The sequence below is a fragment of the Pseudonaja textilis genome, chromosome 1, assembly GCF_049901715.1.
Source record: "Pseudonaja textilis isolate UNSWEBS1 chromosome 1, rPseTex1.2, whole genome shotgun sequence".
NCBI lineage: Eukaryota > Metazoa > Chordata > Lepidosauria > Squamata > Elapidae > Pseudonaja > Pseudonaja textilis.
This window is the reverse complement of record NC_141990.1, coordinates 52,259,404-52,284,658: the sequence shown is the minus strand read 5'-3', so window position 1 is coordinate 52,284,658 and position 25,255 is coordinate 52,259,404. Positions and strand designations below refer to the sequence as shown.

General features: G+C 39.7%; 1 protein-coding gene across 8 annotated transcripts in view; it reads left to right on the top strand.

Annotated features, from left to right (window-relative positions):
- The window catches only part of TMEM63A (transmembrane protein 63A), a 48,990-nt gene extending 35,243 nt beyond the window's left edge, over nt 1–13,747 (top strand). For all 8 annotated transcript variants that reach the window (XM_087934260.1, XM_087934279.1, XM_026695676.2 and 5 more), the window contains exons 20-23: nt 2,326–2,493; nt 7,524–7,639; nt 7,831–7,887; nt 12,775–13,747. In XM_087934260.1, the coding sequence (XP_087790386.1) occupies nt 2,326–2,493; nt 7,524–7,639; nt 7,831–7,887; nt 12,775–12,933 (500 nt within the window). In that variant the 3' untranslated portion in view covers nt 12,934–13,747. The remainder of the gene's footprint in view (nt 1–2,325; nt 2,494–7,523; nt 7,640–7,830; nt 7,888–12,774) is intronic.
- The last annotated feature ends 11,508 nt before the right edge of the window (nt 13,748–25,255 follow it).

The window sequence follows — 25,255 nt, the reverse complement described above, 5'->3', positions numbered from 1 at the left end:
AAACTACTCAGAGTGCTATAAAGCATTTTGGGGTGATATATAAGTCTAAGTGCTATTGCTGTTGCTATTGCTATATATCTAATCGTGCTCTCTTGCTGATTGTTTTTTTCTCCTTCATGCATGCCTCCATCTTCTGTAACATCTGAGCATATAAAAGTGTGAGGTAGAAATCTATTGAAGTAATATTCGGCATAGACTTAAAAAGCAATTCAGGTTTTTAAATAAAAAATCTAGATTGTGCATATTACATTTCTGAAAAAAATAAAATAAAAGAGCATTACAGCATATTACAGTGATGGTGAGCATGTCAAAAGTGGCACACCACAACTTTTTGAGTTACATCCCAGTGTTCACCAATGTCCACAACAGCTATTCTCAAAGTCATGCTCCATTCTTGTGTGATTTTTGAAGGCTGTAGAGATTGCTCAGTTTCCAGAGGCCACACAAGAGAACACCCAATTTTCACATGGCTTCTGCAGTCAATAAAAATTGATTTTCAGAGACTGCTGAGACCATGTGAGAATGGGATGTGTTCTTGCACACCCACAAAAAATCACGCAACCTCTAGAGCTTCTAAAATAGAGAACAGGGCGTGCTTTTGCACAATTTTCAGAAGCTGCAGAGGCCATACAAAAGTGAGCTGTGTTCTCATGTGACTTCTGAAAGTCACACAAGGAGTCTGTGCTCTTGCACAACTTCTGAAGCCTCCAAAAATTGCTTGAGAATTTGATGTGCTTCTGTGGAGTTTGGGAAGGCTACAGAGACCACAGAAGAATATTCTTCAAAGGCGCTTCAAGAACAAAAGCCTTGTGTGAGCCTGAGCTGCCTTGTGTAGGCCACAGGGGCCTGTCAATAGAAAGACAACACCGCCTGAATGCAAGTGGTGCACAGCAGATTCTAAGAATCACAAACATGATTGGACAGTATTTTTTAAAAAAATAATATATAAAGAATTGTTTCTCTTTTGTTCAAGGGTGGGGAAGTGACATGGCAGCAGAATCAACTTAGGCATTTTCTGAATTTTTCACATACTCAGCCCATACCACCACTGGCCTATTACAAGTTAGTGAAATAGCATGAAAGAGAAGAAATTGAAGATATCTGGTAGATTTTAGATAATATTTGTAATGTAATTACAGATGTCTCTTATGGCTACTGCTTATAATTAGAAAATAATTCCAGAAACCATGCTTTGTTTCTTTTTCCTGCCTTTCCCCCCCACCCCCTAAGAACACAGGCTTTAGGAGGCACAAATGCCCATTTTAAGAGCTAATAACAAAAAGTTGATTTTATCTTTCTATACCTTCTAGTGAATTATATCTAGCACTCATCTTTCATACTCATACTCAGAACATCTCAACAGCGTGCCATAGATAGTGGGAACTTATATTCAAAAGCTGTCTGTAATGCTTGTGTAGATAGTAAGGAAAGATACCCAAGGTGCCAGTTTTTCGCATTAGTTAAATTGCATTTCAACATTGTGCATTATTTATGTGCAACATTACATATTGAGTTTTAAATAATAATACGTGTTAAGAAAGCAACATGTTATAACTATTCATTATACCTTTCTGATCATTTTTTAGACTTATTTTATCACTAGGAGTGGAGGATGAGTTGAGGGAGTTTTTTGATATATTGACATACTGTATTTTCTATAAGACGCTTCAAAGGATAAGATTTACCTAGCTTTTGGGAAGGAAAACAAGAAAAAAAAATCTATCTCTGCCTCCCAGCAATTTACCTCCTTGCAGGAAACAGCAAACAGCCTGATTAGCACAAACAGCTGTTTGTCAGTTGGATCGGCCTCCCGACAATCAGCTGTTTCAGGTTGCAGGGATCACCATTGCCTATTGCCGCCTCTGGGCGCCCCATTTTTGGCCCATTCCAGGCGTCAGGGATCTGCAGAAAATGGGGCGCATAGAGTTTGAAAATGGGGCACATGGAGGCTGAAAATGTGATGCGGAGGCCAAAAATGGGGCACATGGAGGCGGCAATAGGTGGTGGCAATCCCTGGAGCCTGAAACAGCTGATCATCGGAACACTGATCCAACTGACAATCAGATGCTTGTGATAATCAGGTTGTGCTGAAGCTGACCAGGCTGTTTGCTGTTCGCTGCAAGGAGGCATATTGCTGGGAGGCAGAGACGGGTGGGTGGGGGTGGGGGCGCTTTGGCAACATTCACTGTATAAGACGCACAGACATTTCCACCCACCTTTTGGGAGGGGGAAGTGCGTCTCATACACCAAAAAATATGGTAAATTTTTGCTAAACTTTTTTTATAGTCCTTCTTAGTAATTCTGTCATATTTTTCTTACTTTCAGGGTTAATTTATCTATTGCTGAAACATACCATTGATCGCCACAACCTCTATTATGCATACCTTCCTACCAAACTAGAGAAGCAGATTCATATTGCAGCTGTGATTCAGGCATTAGCAGCTCCCATCCTCTGCCTCTTCTGGCTGTTTTTCTTCTCATTTTTAAGATTAGGTAAGTATCTGTGCTTTGAAAAAGAATGCAGACATTGCAGCAGATAAATACGTTACATTATGTATCATGGGTGTTCTGTTAATCTGTTGATATACATTCGGATAAGAGCAGAGGAGAACAATATCCTAAAATGTAAAGATGCAGGAATAACCAAAGGGATGGTTGGTTGTTGCTGTGGTCCTTGGAGTCAATGCAGGAGGAAGCCCATGTTTTTCTGGCCACATTTTTCAGAAATGGTTGCCACTACTTTCTGCATAAGGTGAAGTGCAAGATAGAGATGTGTGAACAGCTCTGAGTTTATGCTCTCCATTTTTATTCATTTAGTAGTTTTTTCCATTTCTAATTTTTTAAACTGTATTGCCTGAGAGGTCACCTATCTGCTGCTCCAGTCATAATTTAATAATTTTTAATCTGGGGTTTGAGAATGGGGAAAAGGAAGAAGAGACGTTATATCCACTTCAACACAGATTTCAACCAAGCCTCTGAAGCAGCAGAAAATGAATGAATATACAATAAATAAACGGATAACTTCAGTAAGTAACTTTGACTCTACTCCCTCACCAGATAGATTCATAACCCCTTGGAGTGGGATCTACAGGTGGAAATAGGAAACCAGCAGCTTATATAACTTTTGTCTTCCCTGATAGAGGATGCCTCCTCTCCCCTGACTCCAGTTGTCTATTCAGCAGCTGTCTTGCTTATGCAGGGATGAGGATGATCTGAACTTAAAAAGAGAGATTGGAACAGACTTCATATCCCGACAATATCTGCTTACAGTACAAAGAGTGACTTCAATCTTTGAATATTTAACATCAATTAAAAATGAAAACTAATTAGTCCTTTGCAAAGTACCGTATATACTCGAGTATAAGCCGATTTTTTCAGCACATTTTTTGTGCTGAAAAAAACCCCCTCGGCTTATACTCGAGTGAGATTCCCTCTGAAAAAAAAATGGTGTGGAGCTCTAGGCTGCGATCTCAGAAAACAACGCGAGCCAAGGTGGCTTCGTTTCCTCAGCCCCAGCTGCTTTCAGTCCACTCGGGAGGAGGGGGAGGAGGTGGCGGCGGCGGCGGGTCGCGTTTTCTGAGCTCTAGGCTCGCGATCTCAGAAAACAACGTGAGCCGCCGCCACCACCTCCTCCCCCTCCTCCTCCCGAGCAGACTGAAAGCAGCTGGGGCTGAGGAAATGAAGCCACCTTGGCTCATGTTGTTTTCTGAGATCGCGAGCCTAGAGCTCAGAAAATAACGCGAGCCGCCGCCGGCACCTCCTCCTCCTCCTCCTCCTCCCGAGCGGACTGAAAGCAGCTGGGGCTGAGGAAACAAAGCCACCTCGGCTCGCGTTGTTTTCTGAGCCTAGAGCCAGGGCGCTTTCATTGCACGGTGGAGCTTCTTGTTTCAGGAAACACCAGGCATTGTTGCTGCCCCCTGAGGGGAGGGCGATTCTGGGCTGCGCGATTGGGGGACTTTGTGGCTTTGGGTGGGTGGGTGGGAGCGAGGACGGCCGGAGTCCGTGAAGCAGGGCTTGCCTGCCCTTGCTGGCTGCCTCTGCTTCCTTAGGGGTGGGGAAGGGGGCTCATCTGGACCAAGGGTGAGTCTCCCCCTCAGTTTCCCCTGAAGGATCTTCCGTCGCTTTTGCCTTCTCTCTATGTCTTCCCTCTGTTAAAATCCCACACACACACACACACACTTATTTTCAGGCGGATAGATTTCGTGTCTGAGCATTCTCACATGACGGTGGGTCTTTTTCTCCCCCTAAAAACAGTTAAATAAAGAAAAAACAATATATCCTCATGCAAGAACTTTTCTGCTTCCGATTACCCCCATGCTTACAAGTTGCAAAGGAAACACAGAAGCAGGGAAGCGGCTGCCCAGCTCCGGAGCTCCACACCATTTTTTTTTTCCAGAGGGAATCTCACTCGAGTATAAGCCTAGGGGTTTTTTTTCAGCACAAAAAATGTGCTGAAAAACTCGGCTTATACTCGAGTCAATAAGTTTTCCCAGTTTTCTGTGGCAAAATTAGGTGCCTCGGCTTATATTCGGGTCGACTTATACTCGAGTATATACGGTAAGCTGAAAAACACTGTAACTGCAGAAGCCATAAAGACATCTGTTGCTCACACTGATAAACACTGTGAGACTGCCAGGGAATTCAGAGCTGTCCTCATCCCTGAATCTATTAGAAAAAGGAACAACTGTGGCGGGCTCAACTCTGCAGTAGGAAAAGGGCAGAGATGAGACGAGTATCTCATCTAGAAAGTCTACTGAGGACTCACTGGAAGGAAAGCTCATGGATTAATTTTCATTGCAATCAATCAGGCAAATGCATTGGCAATTATAGAGCAAGCAGACCTCATACACAAACTGGACAAATTAAGAGAAACATGCAGACAATAAAGATCCTGAAGGAACAGTCCAACCCATGCCTTTTCTGGACCTAGACATGCTTTCAACATTTGCTACAATGTGGTTCCCCAATTGCATCCCTTAGAAAATGCCTGCACAGTGGAACCTCGGGTCGCGAATGGGTGACAACCAGAATTTTCAGAAGTTTTCCTTCTGGTCGCGAACAAATCTTCAGGTGGTGACCAAATTCCTAGAATTTCCTGACGGTGATTGATAACTGTATCTCAAGCCAGGAATTCTATTTTGGCACCTAATAACTTTCTACCCATTTGATAAGCCCTTTTTACTCCCTTATTTATGCCTCTGTATGGAAAAAGCACTTCAGAGCTCTGTATTCCCCCGAAAAGTTTCTTCATTGCGATTTAGATCTCAGTGCCAACTTGCTCCCAAATTGGTCCCCAATTACTAATGCTGAAATAAAGACACATTAGTCAGCTAAGGCAACTATTTTATTATGCTTGAAATATTACAAAATAATCTGAAATGGTAGACTCCTTTTATTTCCCTGTTTACTTATACAGATTGCACTGCACAATACTAGAGGATTGAACTTAACCATTATTGTTCCCATTTGCAAAAAGGGCACCTGAGACCTGCCTGCTAATTGTAGGCTTATCACCGCTTAAGTACAATAAGTAAGCTCTGTGCTAGACATTTGTACAACAAACTAATCAATTGGATTGGCTTAGAGCATGTATTGACAAATGAGTAGGCGGATTTTAAGTGTGGATATTCTATTTACGGTAAAGGTAAAAGATTTCCCCTTTCCATCATGTCTGACTCTAGGGGCGGGGGTGCTTATTTCTGTTTCTTAGCCAAGGGAGCCAGTCTTGTCTGAAGGCATTTCTATGGTCATGTGGCCAGCATGAACTATACACCAAGGCGCATGAAACACTGTTATCTTCCCACCGAAGTGGTACCTATTTATCTATTTGCATTTGCATGCTTCCAAACGGTTAGGTGAGCAGGAGCTGGGGCAAGTAATGGGAACTCACCCTGTCACACGACGCTCAGGTCTTGAACCCTGGCTGTCAGCTTTCTAGCTGACAAGCTCAGTTTCATGCACCTTGGTGTATAGTTATAAAGGGCAGGGGTGCATTTTAGCTCCTCTGCTGTTTAATCTCTATATAAACTACTTGTGGCCCAATTAAATCAATTATAATATCACCCCTCCCCAAATTAGCTAATAGACATATTGCCTCTTTGTTGTATGCAGATGATATATATCACAAGGACTTATATGAGCCCTGAACACTCTGGCTAGCTATTGCTCCAAAGAAACTTTTGAAATTAATTATAGTAAAACTAAGATCATGAGCTTTGCAAAAAGATTTAAATTGCATGCCTGGAAAATAAATGGTCAGAACATTAAGCAAGTTACATCCTGTAAACATTTGGGCATGGTTTTCCATAGCTTTACTAAACGCAGTTCACATCAAGACTATGTTATGCAAAGTGCTCAAACAACAGATAGCAATTGAATCATTTCAATTCTCCAGAGGAGCACAGTATATTCTAGCAGCATTGAAGCTGTATTTAACTATGGCTCATGCACAATTACTCTTTGGTCTCAGCTGGAACCTTACTCTTATTTTACTTCTCTGGAAAGTGTGCAGTCCAAATTCCTAAGAGGTATATCTCGGGTGGCTCACTATGTCCCAAATGTAGTACTGAACAGGGAGGCAAGATTATCTTAAGTTGAAACAGGTGCATGGACTTGCAGTATAGTTGGTTGAAATTACTCTTTTTCCCCACAGGTTTGAGTTCTTTCTTTTTAGAGGACAATTATGAATCAGTATGGTTCAGGACCATCTCCCAAAAACTTCAGTATCTTGGCTTCTCCAAGGAAGTGCTCTTAATGTTGGGGGACGAGTGTGTACTTTAAACATAATAAAGACCTGCAAGCCCAACAAGAACTTTTGTTTTTTGAGCAAACTCCTCTTTTCAAAGTGAGATATTTACGTTGTATAACTGTCTCCAAACTCCAAAGAGCACTAACTTTAGCATGCTGCAATGTACCTCCTATAGCACTTTTGGAGTGCTAATATAAAAAATGCCATATAAGCTGAGACTATGCCCCTCCGGGCAAGTGGCTATCAAAACTACAGCGCATGTCTTACTATACTGTACCACCTATAAGGACTTATGGACCCATCTCATAACATCTCACCTGATAAATACCTGGGAGATACTGATCATTTTTATGTCCAATTGCTGTTATTGGATCAGTCCGATGTATTTTCTTTGAATGTAGCTTAATTTTGTTTGCAAAATTAGGCAGACTTTGACTGCCCACTGCTCACTAACAATTCACTGCTAATTGTATCATGTCTTTTTTTAATGCTTCTTGTTTATAATGTTGGTCAGTGACTATAATACAAAATATTATTACCTACTGCATAGTGAGCTTTTATGCCTTCAACAGTTGAAACTAAAGGCAAATACACAGCTGTTTGCATTACTGAGTTTCAAGTCTGATGTATTTATCTGTTAATTCATTCAAATAGTGGCTACTAGCATTTGCTATCTTCACTCCCCTATGTAACTGCTACAATTGTATCACTGCCTAGTCTATCATGCTTTTAAGTTTAAGTTGACAGATTTTCTCTCTCTTTCTCTCTCTTTTAGGATTTAATGCACCTACAACATTACTTACGTTCTTAGTTGTATGCATAACAATTGTTGTTTGCATAACATATACCTGCTTTAGCTTGTTCTGGTATCTGACCCCCATGCAATACAAGGTAAATGAATCAAAACTTCATTTAATTTTAAAATAGCTGTATTTTAGATAAATGTTCACATAAATGATCATTAAAATCAGTTTCTATATGTTGATAAATATAATCATTATTTGTAGAATTTTAAATATTTATATTGTGCACATATTTTGAAAATTATTTCAATTTTAACTTTCTTTCATTGATACTTATAGCAAGAAAAATATCTGTCCAGAGATAAAGAAAATAAAATGGATTTTGTCAAATCTTCTGTAAGTATCAAATAAATATTATTACATGGAAAAATAAATATTTTAAGAAAGGACTTGTGTCTGTTAAAGAATTCTGAAATTACAAAACATTTGCCTTAATTATTTCAGTATTAAGAAATACTGAAATTTTGTGTTCTGAATTCAGACCTGTTGACAAAACATTTTGTTGCAGATAAAATGTTGTGGGCAACTGAAATAGGTTAAGACAACTGTTTGCTACATAATAACATATGTGATGCTCAATTTTGATAATGTTTTACTTGGCCGTCATATCAATCCTTGATTTGTGTAATGTTAAAAATGCTGTTATATACAAGAACAATTAGCTAGGTAGATGCCATTGAATCAGATATAACCTCTAGTGACTATGCAGTGATAAACACTTACTATATGTGGTGATAATCCATAGTCTACAAGAAATTCCTTTGATTACTTCATAATCTTCCACTTTATCTGCTGCCTGTCTCTCAGTTTCCCTCAATATATAGAGTCTTTTTCTAATCTACCATCTGCTTTCATCAAGAATGTTAGTTTCTGCTTGCTGGTCACTGCCCTGAGACAGAAATCAGTCTTTATTTGCTACTTTCTGAAGTTCATGAGATTTTTTCTAGCTGACTACGGATTTGCAATTCAAAAGTGTCTGTCTTCTTTCTCTTGTTCTTCATGTCTTTTCTGTAGCCATACATTAGCACTTGAAATAATCACTTTTAACTTTTTATTATTTTTACTATTGTCTTTATACCATGCTTTTTCTAATAGTCCTGCTGTAATTAATAAATAAAAAGTAAATCTCAATGTTTTTCTTCTTTCCATTCTTCATTTTATTGTATCTATATGATCTCGTGTCCATCTACATGTGATGACCTGGGGTGAGGTACAAAGGCAACACAGTCACATAAGTAAGAAAAGTCCCTTTAATACCTCCAACTTTGCTCCCAGTGTCCAGTTACCTTCGGCTGGAGAAAAAACTCTCCCAAGAACAGTCTTTAAATGAAGGAAATTCAGTCAGAAAACATATAAACTGTAAATAAAAATCCACACAAACCACATTGCAGCGATTAGCTGGACAGGGCAGGATAAGGAATTGCAGACTTCAAAGGCCAACAAAACACATACAGTTGGGAAGATGCCAGGAACCCAGATAAGTCTCGACCATAAAAGATAACTCACGATTTGCTTCCCATGAGTTGCTGTATGCAGCCTCCCTTTTTAAACACTATGTTCCCAGCTGCAGCTAATGAAGGGAATCAGGCCCTTTCCTCCCTCATAAGCCACACAACTCATGTTGCTCCCTTCATTCCTTCCTGCGTGTCCTAGGATGAAGAGGGGATGGGCCTGGATCTTCCTCTGAATTCCCTCTGCCTTTGCTCTACCTCTCCCCTGCTCTGTCCAGCTAGACCAGTGGTTCCCAAACTTTTTAAGCCCACCACCCCCTTGGTGCTACAAACTCATCCTCGGTACCCCCACCCAGGGTAAGATTCAAATTTCTGTGGGTGTGGCCTAATTTGAGGGTGTGGCTTGCTGGTCACGTGACCTGGTAGGTGTGGCTTGCTGGGCATGTGACTGGGTGGGCATGGCCAGGTGACTGGCAAACCAAATACAAATGGTCCTCACTTAATGGCCGGTTGTTTAGCAAGTGTTCTAATTTATGACTGGCCTCCCCAGAGCTACTTGACCTGTTTTTGGAGTTTTGACAGCTTTAGATCAGGGGTCTAAATCCCACCTCTGCCTGTGTGCGTGAGAGAGAGGGGGAGAGAGAGGTTGGATCATATCTCTCTCTCTCTCTCCCACCAACGCCAGAAAGCCACCATCAGTCAAAAATTCATATTAGTGGTCTCCGGGATTTAAAATTATGAGTTTGGTGGTCCCTGAGGTCCAAAAGTTTGGTGACCCTAACCTAAAGGGGTGAGCCTGTTAGAGGGAAAGAGAGAGAGAAAAGAAAAAGAGAGAGAGGAAGAAAAGAAAGAGAAAAGGGAAAGAAAGAAAAAGGGACAGACAAAGAAGGGATGGAAGGAAGGGACAGAAAGAAAAAGAAATAAGGAGGGAGGGAGGAGAAAGATAATGAGCTATCTATTCTAGTCCAATCACCTGCTCCGGCAGGGTTAGAAGGGAGTGTGTGTGTGTGTGTTTTCTCGCAATTTACCAGTACATTTTGGTTTTGCCTTCTTCAGAATTAGCACTGTAATGCATTGGGGAAAAGTAATTTTTTAGGGTGGAGATCTGGTCCAATGGATCCTGTTTAAAGCCTCAACAAAATGTGAGAGCTTCCTGATAGTCTTGATCATGTTTCATCCACAAAACCTTTAATTGAAGCCAAAGAGGTTTCAATGTGCTGGCAAAGAGGTTTCAGTGTGGAAAAGGGCCTCAGTCTAAACTAGGCCTCATTCAATCTGATGCATCAGGACTCTCTCTCTTTCTCTCTCTCTCTCTCCCTCCCTCCCAGACTGGCTTTGCTCTGCTTTCCTGACGTGCCTGCAGGGCTGGTGCCTCGAACGCCCCCCTGATGCCTCTTAGCGTCCCCAAGGGGGCCGGCAGAGGGGCGCTAAGAGGCAGCAGGGGGGAGTTCGAGGCACCAGCCGGCCCTGCAGGTTCACCCATTGACTAGCACCGCTCCGGAGCCGGTGCCTCCAATGCAGACGCGGAGGCACAGTACGTGCCGCCGTGGTCGCGCTCGATGCGCCGCCCCCTGCCACCTCTTAGTGCCCCTCTGCTAGTCCCCTTGGGGACGCTAAGAGGCAGCAGGGGGCGTTCGAGGCGCCGGCCCTGCAGGTTCACCCATTAACTTAGCACCGCTCTGGAGCTGGCACCTCAATGGGTGAACCTGCAGGGCCGGCCGGCACTTCGAATGTCTCCCTGCCACCTCTTAGTGCCCCTCTGCCGGCCCCATTGGGGAAGCTAAGAGGTGGGGGGTTGTGTCGAATGTGGCTGCAGCAGCACATAATGTGCCACTGCTTCCGCATTGGAGGCACTGGCTCCAGAGCATTACTACAGTCAATGGGTGAACCTGCAGGGCCGGTGCCTTGAACAACCCCCTGCCGCCTCTTAGCATCCCCAAGGGGGCAGGCAGAGGGGTGCTAAGAGGCAGCAGGGGGGTGGCATGTTGAACATGGCCGCGGCGGCACATAATGTGCCACCGCTTCCGCATTGGAGGTGCCGGCTCCAGAGCGGTGCTACAGTCAATGAGTCAACCTGGAGGGCCGGCCAGTGCCTCGAATGCCCCCCTGCTGCCTCTTAGCGTCCCCCTGCCAGCCCCCTTGCCTCTTAGCGCCCCCCAAGGCATCCTACTTAGTGCCCCCCTAAGGCATCCCTACCGCCCACTTTGGGTACCACCAAGCTAGACTTTGCCCTTCCCCAATTTCTTCCACAGCCACCGGAGCCACACTCCCACTCCCTGTCAGCTGCTCAGCCTCCCACTCGGAATCCGATTCTGATAGGGGCATGACACTACATTTTCTGCAATAGTCCTATTCATTTGGCATTTTTCTCCATCTACAACTGCATCTATGAGTGCAAGATCAGAAGACTTTGCCTGCATGAAGAATTAAAAAGGCAATCATTTGAATATTCTCTTGCAGTTCTATCTCTTCTATCTCAGAACATAGTTAAATATAACTGACCCTCCCCCCAATCACTAGGCCACATATTTCTTCTTCAAGAAATATGAAGACTTCTTTGTATTTCTTGACATAGATTTGTTGTTACTTTAAAAGGCTTCTCTTGCAGCCAAAAACAGCTCAGTGAATATTTTAGTTGCACCTGCTGCTTTCCTATTTCACAACTGGCCCTTGTTGCATCTCAGTTTCTATTTCCACTGGTTCTTGAATATACTTTCTCTCTGCAAATGCTTTGTAATTCATAATTTCTTAAAGATTTAACTGTAGCCACGAGAACCAGTTTGATGTAGTGGTTAACTCATCAGAGTAGAAACTAGGAACAGTTTGATGTAGTGGGTTAAAGCATCAAAGTAGAAAGCAGGAGATCATGAGTTATTCAGGGCATAAGTCCATATGTAAAGATGGGGTGGTAGTAATCCTTGAGAAGCATGTAAATAAGTATATAGTTGGTTAGAACCTATTAACGTGTATATTTAACTGCATCCTTTTTGAGAATCACTACAATCCCATCTCTATATATGGACTTTGTCCTGAATAAATATATATATTTATCTAATTTGAAATGGCACATTTTGGTTCACTTCATTAATTCCTAAAATATTACTTTTAGTAGACTTCATTTCCAATCTGACAATTGTCACTTTTTCTTAGTTCATTATATGTGCTCTTGTAAAATGCAGACTTAATTTTGATATCATCAGTGATTAGGTTTGCAACTTTGATATGTCCGTAACAAGACTAGATTCAGCTTTTCTGTAGCAACTAGAAGGTCTCAGTGTTTGGCACTCGTGATTGTCTAAATGTTTCATCCATGTCAATACAATTTTGGGACATACAATTTTACAGAAGCAGTTTTTATATTACCTTATTCTGTGTTTGATTCTAGAGTTTCTTCTAGGTGAAATAACTTTCTTCATTTTTGCAGAATCTCACCCACTCTCATACTTGTTATAATCTTAGCTTCACTTCTCCCTTTTCAACTCTTCCAGTGAGCATGACCCTGTCATGCTTCTCTCCATAATCCCCTCAGGATCACTGAAGCTATGAGTTCCCCCACCATATCAAGTTGGTAATTTCATGAGATGGACAAGAATAGGAACCGGATTTAAATATGTTTGGCTTAAGACTTGTGAGACATAACTGTATATTTAGCCTGTAAAATTGGAATAATGAAATGTATGTGTTTGTTTTATTCCTGTAGAAAATGCTTGGAAGTAAAATATGGAGTGAGTGCTTTATTATTTAATTATGTGAAAACCTCTTAACATTCCAGATCTATGTTCCTCGTGTTCTTCACCATGTTTCTACCGAAAGGAGTGCTTTATCTTCTACAGCTCAAATATCCTATGGAGCTCTATCCGGAGTAGGCACATTGGGGGAAGATGTTATCTGTGTCTCTTATGCTGAGGAATCAAGTGTCGGAGAGATGTGAAAAATCTCAGTATCATGAACTAACACAAGATGGCACACTTAGCCCTGTCTCAAAGAGCAGATTTCACAAATGGATTTCTGTGTTGCACTGCAATCTCTTTAAGAAGTATGACCTCTTCATGTAGGGGACCAGAATTTATAAAACTACATTCAGGGATTTTCACAAAGATATTATCTTGGGTGTAGGTAATTTTTTATAGGTAATGACTTCTGTTGTGCTTTGCACACTGAATATGAATGCTCAGAAAACAAATTTGAGCATATTTACTTATTTGCCTTTATAGAAATATTTATGGGCAAGTGCCAGAGCACTGGTTGCTAAACACTTGAGGGTTTATGGTGAAGGAACATCTATTTTTATTAATGGTAGAAAAAAACAGATAAATATAAGCTGGGGAGTATTCTGATTTTCTTCTAGTAACCCCATAGCTTATCAAATCAGAAGTATTTTCTTCCTTGTAAAAGGATTTTTCTACAAAAAGTAGAGAAAATATGTGTCAAAACCTAAAGAATTTGAGGATGACAGACTATGTGGCCGAGAACTGTTATTTATGGGATTACTTAAATTAATTTCTAGTCACAGTTTTAAGGGCCTCACACAAAAGAAGCTACATGTCAAACAATAAAGGATGTAAACATTTTATTATTTTTAATCTCTAAGGTTTATTTTTTTAAGAATCTTTAAATCTGCTAAAGTATCACAAATACGTTACACTGTTTTGAATTATGAGGTAGATAAAATTTTTGAAAGAAGTAATGTTAAATTTAAATGTAATTAAGCAATCACTTTCAATAAAACACTGGATTCAAATGCACATTTACCACTGTTCTTATTGAATTTTGAAACTATCTGTTGTAAAATATTGCCAAAATGTACATTGTTGAGATTGATACCAAAGGTGTTCATGGACTTATCCCTTAATTTTCTTAGTAATGATATGGCAATTATGTATTGTTGCTTTCTTTTTGGATGTTGGAAATGGGGTATATTGGGGGTTTCTGTATTATGAATTTTTAACTTTGTAAGCTACCCGGAGTCACCATTTGTGAGTTGGGCAGTCACATAAATATATTTAATAAAAAATAAAATTTATACTGAACACAGAATTAACAGCATAATGCAATTTTTATAGTATTTATTTATATTTATTTGTTAATAAATAAATTTGTTATTTATGTGTGCTGCCCATCTCACCGTAAGTCTACTCTGGGTGGTTTACAACAATAAAATGGGGAAAAATTATAACAAGTGTAAACCTAACAACAAGCATAAAACAATCAAAGAATGGAAGTACAATCATAAGAAATTAAAAAGATAGGCAGAGGGAGAGCTGACAGCACAGGAGGTAGGTAAGGCCAGCTAATAAGTCCAGTAGCCATCTCCAGTGATGTACTCCCCTGACAACCAGCAGAGTCAGGTCTTTAGGCCCTTGCAGAAGGATAGGAGGATGGGGACAAACCTCAACCTGTGTGGCAGAATGTTTCAGAGGGTCAGAAGTACAGCAGAGAAAGCTTTTCTCCTGGACCTGTCATTTGGAGTTTCTTGACAGAAAAGGATTCTCAGCTGACCTCCTTTGCCAGCACAATTAGGGTGGGCTTGTCTTAGCAGAATGAGATGGCTTATCAAGTAACCTGGACCTATGCCATGGAGGGCTTTGCAGGTCATAACCAATGCCTTGAACTACACCTGAAAGCAAATGGGCAGCTAGCGTATCTTGCAAAGAAATGGTGTAACATAGGCCACTCTAGGGGCCCTAAAAACTGCCCGTACCACTGCACTCTGTGCCAGCTGTGTCTTCCAAACGTTTTTCAAGGGTAACCCATATGGAGCGCTTTTCATTTGTCCAAATATGAGATAACTTGGGGCTTGAGTGACTGAGTGCAGGGATTCCTGATCTAGGAAAGGCCACAGCTGGTGCACAAACCAAAACTCTATAGTGGCTCTCCTAGTCACGACCACTACCTGATCTTTGAGCAGCAGTTATGAGTCCAGGAGAACTCTGGAGTCCAAAAAACCCTGGAACTGGGTTTGAATGGATAGTATAACCCGATCTAGAACTGAAGATGTCAAAGACCTGGATCTTGAAACTCCATGTACCCAAAGTCACTCTGTCTTGCGAGGCTTCAATCATAGCTCATTGTCACTCATCCAGGCCCCTGCAGCATCCAGGCACTGATTATAGAGTATAGTATGCTCTATTTCTCTCTGGGAAACTGATTTTTATGAACATTTCCAATTCCCTTTTATGGTCATCTAAGTTCCTGACCATCCCAATATCTTGTGGTAATAAAAGTTCACAGCCTACCTATGTCCATGTGAACAAGGAGTTCTGTTGTTTCTAAATTTTCCAATTTGCTTGATTGAATGTCTCCTAGTCTGAGTATTAGAGCAAAGGAAACATTCTCCCTGTCCTCTCTTTCTACCAAGCTATATTTTATAACGCAGATAACAGTCTTCCCCTACCCTTTTTATTCCAAAAATAGGAATCTCAACATTTTAGATTTTTTTTGGTAGGGAAGGAGTTCAACCTCTTTGATTTACTATAGTTGTCATTTTTTGCATTTTATATCAATACCTTTCAAAGAGTTTAACAGTGATATCCATAGGAATTCAGTGGCAGCAGTACAACAGAAGCCCTGTCCATTGGTACACACATGAAACGCTGGTACACATAGAAAAGGGATGAGTCTTTGCTCACATTTTCTGCAGCCATGTCCTTGCTTGTTTTGGCATCCCCTCCCTCCCCCAAGGATAATTCTAGAGCTGCTTTCTACTTTCCTATGTTCATAAGCAGGGTCATCTTTTAATGCCCCAAATTGCACATATCCTTTAATTCTGTAAGCAAAGAGTAAATGTAAACTTTGTCTATTCAAATACATGCAATTACAGCTTTTATTGCCTCATGCTTATAAATATTCTTCAGTTTTCTAAACTCTGCATAATACACTTCTATCATCTTATTATTCCTTGAACTTTGAATTTATCTTGAACTTTGTCTGGAGACATTGACTTGAATTTCTGGAGAAAAAATGGTGAACTTAATCTAGCTGACAACCATGGTAGAGTAAAGAGTGAGTAGATTCATCTCCATACAATGAAAAAAATTGAGAATCCCACAAATGCTCCACAAATAGTGTAAGAGTTTTCTTGTCAGTTTTACCTGTCAAGAATCTCACTGGACTGAAAGTGGAATTAAAAAATAACAGGCTAAAAGAATGATGTGGAAAAGAGTGCCATGTTGGACGTACAAAACAAACTAGCGGATGTTTTAAAGGCATATACAAATAGCCAAGAGAATGGTCTGGATAATTTTCTTATGTTGAATTTACAATAGAGACTTGTTAAAACTCTGAAGAATTGTATAAGAATGAATAAAAAATGAAAAGAAATGAAGTTTTAGGACATTATTTGAAGGAACTAAATACCAAGATTGTTAAAAGTAAAAAGAAGGAGTATAAAATTGTTTTATTTGATCAAGGTTAAAATAGATATGCTGTTATCTCTGACGGACTTTTCTAATCAAAATTGATTCAACATGGCTTTAAGGCTTTGTTTATTCATGGGATATGGGAAGAAGGGATCATTTGTTGTCTTTTAAGAGAAGATAATTTATTAAAATTGCTTATATTTGTGATGAAGAGGGAATGAATTTCTTTATATTTTTCTTTATTTTTTTCTATTTTTCTCTCTTCAGCACTATTTTTCTTTTTATTCATTTTGTATTAGTTTATATCTTGGTAATTGTAGTTTCTAATACAATTGCTGTTAAAAATTTTTTTAAAGGAAATAGGTGGTTTCTAAAACTAAACTTTTAAATGGTCTCCTATTTCGTGTTAATTGTAAATGTTTTCATATATCTACATAATCATAATAAAATCTATCTTTCTCAAGGAATACAGATATGTGCCAAATTTAATATAATCTAATACATTCCAGCAAATATAAACTGCAATTTATCACTGGTAATTTCCATTCCAAATGTTGGGGAGTGTTGTAAAATTAATTTTTTTAAAAAATATTTGATAAATAAATTGGATTGCAAGACTTTTTTTAAAAAAGGAGTACACAATTGCTAGAAGGCATTTTTCATATTTTGTAACAGCTGCCCCCAACTGCTTTGAATAGTTTGGGCCAACTGCAAAGAAGTAAAACTGAGACAGCAAATAATCCAAAAGGCAACTGCCCTGAAAACTGTTTTCTAATTTTGATACATCAAAAGTATCCATCATTGTGTAATTATTCTACTTATTTCAGACATGTCAAGTAGCTGCTGCAGAGGACAATCTCAGATCAGTCTGTATTGGTTGCAATGCAAAGTTCTGCTTGCAAATACAGCCCTCCCAGTTTCTCTCACACAGGCCTAGCAATAGAGCTAGGCCTCATTTCTGTCCACTCTGTAAAGGGATCTCTTTGGAAGCATCTGAATGTAGACCAGTTGTCTTTCAACTGCCTATACAGAGGCATCCTTATGATGGAATGGTGATGTGAAGGGTATATGCAAGGGTGTATGAATATCTATAAATGAGCTGTCAATGTGTAAAAAAGACTCCTGTTTAGCTTTTCTCTGTTTCTAAGTTGTCTCAAATATGAATGGACTCATCTGTTCCATTAATAATGCCAACTAATTCAGTTGGATTTGGGTATTTTTTTTCACCTGATGACAAGGACTGCTATAGCACCGTTAAGCCCCTTTTAGTTCCAAGTGATCAGGGATATCTTCAGGGAGGGGATTAAAAAAAATCAAGATGGCAGCCACAACTATGTAAACAAAGCTATACCCTTCTTTTATCACACATCACAACGAATTAAAAAGAGATGAGGCTTTGATTGCACAGTGTCTGGCCTCTTGCCTATGTTTTTACTTCCCTATGGATATCTCTGCAAGTGATTCTGGAAAGTGCTATTTTTAAAGTGAAGCTAGGATTTCTGAAGAATACAATATGCATACAGCTGTTTTTCTAACAGAATTTTTGATACAATGTGTGGATCAAACTGTTTCTTCTTTCAGAAAAAAATATGTCTTCCAATTCACCAAGGAGTAGTAGAGAATCATATCCTCCTGTTTGATAATTTATATATTGAAGGACCAATTTGTTTGAATGCAAATCAGATAAAGTAGTTTTCCTCTTTATAGCGCTGAATCCACATGAAACCATTTTGCTCACCTGTTAAATAGTTCTAATTCTGGTCTGAAGGAAACTGAATTTCTGCTGTAACTGGAATTGGGAATTTCCAGAGACTCATGGTTACAATTGCCACGTCCATTACTATTGGATGTGGTGATCTTAAATATGAGAAGATACAGTTGAACAATTAACCAACTGTAGGTTCCTTCTCCCTACTGTAAAGGATCAGGTACATAGCTTGAGGATTTATTATTGGTAGAAACACAATTATTGCAAGTGGCAAAAAGAAGTTCCTATCTTTAGATCATGGCACTCCAAGTGGTCTTAAGAAGGGTAATCCCATCACAGTTGAAAGATTGGGTTGGCTGGATTAGCCCATCCCTGTTCAGTGTCATAAATGCTTAGGATGGTCTTTGCCAACCTTTCTCTCTATCCACTCCCATAGATTCCTAGTCAATAGAGCATTTGTACCCAGTGCACTCTGGAGGGCACTAAGAAGTTCTGCCTTAAAATCTTAAGGGCAAAGGGCAAACTTCTTTTGATTCAGATATCGCAGTAGTATTGAGTCAAGGTTAACTGACTTTCTCTTGACGGGTATTTAATTCCAACAACTACATAAAGGAAGATAATGCAAGACTCTCTGTATTGGAAGAATAACTTCAATTGTTTGTGATAGAATTTACCCACAATAGCCAATCATCATCAGCCAAAAACTTAATGAAATGAAGAACAAAATATGGGAGAAACCATCTTGAATTGATTTGTCAATTCTCTAAGGAGCAAGCAACCCAAGTTTAGATTTAGAAATCAGAGACAGACAACTTTCATGCAGACAAAGGCTGCAAGAATGAAGCAATTAGAATGATTTATTATGTCACAGAGATGTTTCCCACCCACCCGATTTTCTCCTACACTTAAAAAAAACTTATGTTAAATTATGGTAGCTTAAAACACAAATTTTATGTGGTTTGACAGGAATTGTAGTATTCTGCTGTTTATAATTTCTAAATGAAGGGCACTGAGAGATCAAAAACATTCAAGAACTTAACTGCAACCACATAACTGAAAGTGAAGCATCATTATAGATGCCTCGTGATAGATCAGGGCTGTCAAACTCCCAGTCCTTGGGCCGGATGCCTCATGCACTGGCCATGCCCATGCCTGATTTAGTGAAGAGAAACGTGATGCCATTGTGATGGTGTGAGTTTGACATCCCTGTGATAGATATAAAATGGGGCAGATCTTTAAACACATGGTCACAGCCACCATCCACTTCTTATATTTATGTCTTGCTTTTGGAAAAACATACAAATCTTTAGATACCTAAACCAAAGAAATAAAAATAAGACTGGCAAACATTTTAAAAAATAGCTCAACTCTATCTTATGGCAAATCTTATTTAGGAGATAGTGACCTTGAGCAGGACATTCTTGTTGTCTCCATCCCATATTCACAATACTCTTAGTAGCTTAGGTAGCATTTAAATGGAAAGTCAATATTCTAAAATAGAGCCTCTTTTTCTGGCCTCTTTTAGAGACAGAAGCGCTTTAAACCTTAATAGAATACTAAGGAGAGCCTGGCAGCAAACGTAAACATGTCTTCATACTAAATCACCTGATTCTGCAATGATCACATGTTGATCAAACTGATTAAATATGGTTAGGAGAAGCATTCCATGATTAATAGAAAAAGCATGATGTTTTAATGAGAAAGTCCCCCCTCCCCCATGTTTCAATTTGGATACTGTGAAGCATGTCCTTGAAAGGATCAGTGCAGAATTTACAAAAAATATGACTCCATTAAACATAGCTCCACATGCCCCATATTGCATTATCATTTTGACACCTTGGCCTCACACATAAAAAGGGACTCTGCCACTTCTTCCTTCCTATGGGACTTGCTAAAAGCAAAATTCATTACAGAGTGAATTACTCATTACAAACAGCCTGGGGTTTGGTTAATCTTGAAAAAACGAAGATGGTTTTGTCACTCATCTAGTCCTTCAGCCCCTTGCATTTTCACTTCTAAATTTTCAAAGGCTGAAATATGGTCCTGCCAGAGTTCCAGTTTGGTCTTAAAGTGTTAAACCGCTTTTGCAGAAAGCAATATAATAAAAGAGGAAGCCATTAGAAACAGGACTGAGCTGCTTGACCTTATAATGTGTTTCTTCAAATTGGTTGCGGGGATGGAGATTGTAGTTTAAAATATAGGGGAGAGCCTCAACTGGACAGTATGGCTCTAGCCAGTCATTGGCTCACTGTTTGAGCATTGCTTGACTCAAACCCGTTGACCAAAATTTTCTACATCTTTTCCTTGGTGTACCTGTATGTCACATAAGAGCTATGACTGAGTTTTAATGTTAGTGAAAAGGAAAAAGAGATTCTTCTGTATACAGCTTTAAGCAGCCACTCCATCTTTTTGCCACTTCTACCCCCAGTTATTTCAGGGTCAAAATTCCCAAATTCCTCAGAAAGTATGATAATAATATCAAAGATATCCACATTTCCAACCACAATTAAAACATTAATAATCATGTTAATTTTAGATACAGAAACTTTTACAATTATAATTACAAAGATACAATTATGTATTAAATACATAATTGCAATGACATGTCACTCTTATCCATATTTATGTTGAAGTTCTTTTATTATATCATTTGACGCACTACAGACCAGATGGATTTATTCTGTTCAAATAAAGTTTGTTCCCTTCTATGCTTATCTGGGATTGTAGATGTAGGATAGGGGTCCCTAACCCCCGGGCCTGTTAGGAACTGGGCCGCACATCTGGAAGTGAGCAGCAGATGACTGCACAAAGCTTCATCTGTATCTTTAGCCATTCTCTAATGCTAACATCGCTGCCTCAGCTCCATCTCAAATCATCAGGCATTAGATTCTCATAGGAGTGTGAACCCTACTGTAAACTGCACATGTAAGGGATCTAGGTTGCACATTCCTCCTCTCCTCTGATCCATGGAAAAATTGTCTTTCATGAAACCAGTCCCTGGTGCCAAAAAGGTTGGGGACCACTGTTATAGGAGATCTGTGTTAGCCTACAGAAGCAAAAATCTGCAGGAGTTTGGTAACCTCTTTTCAGAATAACCTCTTCATGGAGAGGCAAAAGCTTTGTTGAACTATAACTTGCTTAATCAAATGCAGGTATCTGATGAAGAGAGCTGTAGCTCACAAAAGTATATACCTTTCTGATTTTAGCACACTTTATTTCTGGCACCAGTCCAATAGTCCAATAACAGAAAATAGCAGATTTTCCAGGACTTAGAAATTATGAAAATTCTGTCAAAGAGAAAGATGCGGTATCTACCCAACCATATAATATTTGCCACAATTATTCTCAAGGGCATTTTAAAAGGAAAAATCATTTTAAACTTCTGACTGCACTCAGAATGGACCAAATATTTGAATCAATAAGATTTCTTTATCATGATTAATGCCTCATGAATTTCCATGAGTCTATATACCGTACTACCTTGTGGTAGTCAACAGAGACATGCCATCTTTTAATTACTACTGGACCATCCATCTCCCTGGTATGTTTCATTATGTATTTATTTATTTGATTCAATTTGTCAATCGCTTACAAAATAATAGGTATAAGTATAAACATGAGTAAGAATACAGACAATAGGTACAGTTAAATGGGGACAATAGGACAGAGATGGGAGGCACGACGCACACCCTTTAGAGACCTCTTAGGAATGGGGTGAAGTCAATAGTGGATAGTTAGAGGTCAAAGGAGTGAGGGTTTGAGGATGTAACTACAGTCAGGTAGTGCATTCCAGGCATTGACCACTCTGTTGCTGAAGTCGTACTTTCTGCAATCAAGTTTGGAGCGGTTAACATTGAGTTTGTATCTGTTGTGTGCTCTTGCATTGTTGCAGTTGAAGCTGAAGTAGTCATTGACTGGTAGGACATTGTAGCAGATAATTTTGTGTACTACACTTAAGTCCAACCATAGGCGGCATAGTTCAAGATTGTCCGAGCCCAAAATTTCAAGTCTGGTGATATAGGGTATTCTGTTGTGAGCAGAGGAGTGTAGTACTCTTCTCGTGAAATACTTCTGGACTTGCTCAATTGTATTAATGTCTGATATACAGTGCGGATTCCAGACAGATGAGCTATATTCGAGTATTGGTCTAGCAAAGGTTTTGTATGCCCTAGTTAGCAATTCAATATTTCCAGAGGAGAAGCTTCATAAGATTAGATGTACAATTCTTAATGCCTTTTTGACAATGATGTTACAATGAGCTCTGGCACTTAGGTCATTAGATATGAGTACTCCTAGGTCCTTGACTGAGTGAGGGTCATCAATGAGGTCATATCCGCCTAGTTGTATTTGGTGTACTGATTTTTTTTACCAATATGTAGGACGGAGCATTTGTTGGTTGAGATTTGGAGTTGCCAATTGTTTGACCATTCAGACACATAATCAAGGTCACTTTGAAGAGCAGTAGCATTGTCGGTGGTGTTGAATAGTTTTACATCATCTGCAAAGAGGACACAGTTGCTTATAAGGTGATCACAAAGGTCATTTATATAGAGTGTAAAGAGCGTGGGTCCTAGAACGCTGCCTTCAGGGGCACCACTGTTAACTGGAGCAGGGTTTGATATAGTGCTCCTTATTTTTACTATTTGTTGCCTGTTTGACAGGAATGCAGTAATCCACTTATGAAGGGATCCGTAAATGCCGTAAGAGTTTAGTTTTAACAATAGTTTGCCATGTACCACTGAATCAAAGGCTTTGCAGAAGTCTATGTAAATTGCATCTATTGCTTTACCCTGTCGAGTAGAGTAATCCATATGTTTTTGCAGTGTAGGAGTTGTGTAGGTTGCAGGACAATTTTTTCCTGAAACCAAATTGTTTTTTGGAGAGTAGGTTGTTTGACTCTAAGTGGAGGGTGATGAATTGGTTAATGATTAATTCCATGACTTTGCATTTGACAACAACACAGTGAGATTGGTCTGTAGTTTTCAACCAGGCTGGGTCACCATTTTTGAAGATAGGGATGACCGTAACTAAGGACATAGGTTCGGTAAGGAGCTGTTTCTGAATGATATACATAATGCTTAGGGGTTCTGCTATGGCAGAGGAAAGCTTTCTTAAGAAGTATGCACATAATCCACCAGGGCCAATAGATAGGGATGGTTTTAGATTACGTAATGCCTTTCCTACATTATCTTCTGTAAAGTCAATATGTAGTAGATCATTGCAGTTAGGTGTGCTACAACTAGGAAATGTTGTGCTCTTTGTCTCATTGTTTAGGCGGTTCTTCTTCTTCTTCTTCTTCTTCTTCTTCTTCTTCTTCTTCTTCTTCTTCTTCTTCTTCTTCTTCTTCTTCTTCTTCTTCTTCTTCTTCTTCTTCTTCTTCCTCCTCCTCCTCCTCCTCCTCCTCCTCCTCCTCCTCCTCCTCCTCCTCCTCCTCCTCCTCCTCTTTCCAAGAAAACATTCAATGAATGTGCATTGGATTCCCCCCTCTTCTGGGACTCCCTCACCTCTAAAAAGGTTGCTGCTGAACGCATAAGCTGAAAAGAAAGCCTCCCACACTTCATTGGAAAGCAAGTCTGGCAACCATCATTCAGTAAGCCTCCTTTCCACTTATTTTGTCTGTAACATGACAGATCTGTCTAGTAGGAAACATTAATTTGATTTATGCTGTGACTCTGCCACATAGCCTTAGCACATGTTGACGTATGTTTCAGGAAGGTGACCTCATGCCTGAAACAGGAGATCATGTATAGTAGATGGAGCCAAAGGAGGGCAAATTAAGGTTGTGGGAAAGTCAAGAACAGAAAACAAGACATAAATAGAAAAAACAATTTCAGATTATCAGAATCTATTGCTTTGTTAATGTGTTGTATCAGCTATTATGATAGAACTGTGGGAAGACTATAGAAGAAGTGACACATACAGGATGCTGTTTGATATTAAACATGTTCATTAATTCATTTAACTCAGTATTATCACCATTGGTGGCAGAGACTCAGGTATTTTTCCCAACCCTAACTACAAAAGTTTGGGACTGGAATAAAGTAATGAAATTACTTTACTTTCACCAAAATAATATACATTCCTTAAAGAAAATACTACTAAGAACTTAAAAGGTTTTATAACAGAACTATAGTGGGGTATTCAATCACAGATGCCATCTTGATGTTTCTAACCTCCCCACCAGCTTTCCTGAAAACGTTACCATTTTAAATATGTCTACTGCATTCTAGAGTTTACTCTCCTTTATTTTTAGGAATTACATTTATTGCCACGTGCATGTATTTGTTGTTCCTTTAAAAACAAACCAAAACCACCAGATTTTGAGTTGTCTCCCCTCCAATACACAGGAATAAGATTTATTTACACTTATTCACATATAAAACTCATTCATCAAAAGCACAACAACCACATTATTTTATGATCTAGGCTGATTATACTAAAATCATATATTTATAGTCATGATTGGAACAACAGAAATATTAAATAATATAATATAATTCTCGATTGAACACAGGTAAGAACTGCTACTAAGGCCTACCTTGTGGTGATTGGTGAGACGAAGTGTAAATACTTCTCCAAACTAATTGCTTCTGCAGATAATCACCCAGCGACCCGCTTTAAGATGAGTTGTCTCCTCCTAGGGAAGGAGGATATTGAGGTCCACCTGAAGGGGCACACTGAGGAATTTGCAGATTTTCTGGAAGACAAAATCACTCAACTTCATTCCCAGTTAGATGCTGGCATGGTTGCTGGTCCGGTGGAAGCTCCTGAGGCAGGTTCTTGCCCTGTTATCTGGGAATGGTTTGACCCTGTTGCTCCTGAGTAAGTGGACAGGATCCTAGGGAGTATGCACGCAAGCACCTGTATTTTAGACCCATGTCTCTCCTGGCTTGTGAAAGCTTCCAAGGAGGTGACAGGTGATTGGACTCTGGTGATAATTAATACTTCTCTACAGGAGGGGATGGTGCCTCAGTGCTTTAAGGAGGCTATGGTCCACCCTCTTCTTAAGAAACCATAGCTGGACTCCACCCAGTTGGATAATTTCCGACCTGTCTCCAATCTTCCCTTTTGGGGGAAGGTTGTTGAGAAGGTGGTCATGCAGTAGCTCCAGAGGTTTCTGGATAAAACAGATAATCTTGACCCCTACCAGTCAGGATTCAGGCCTGGATTTGGGACAGAAATGGTTG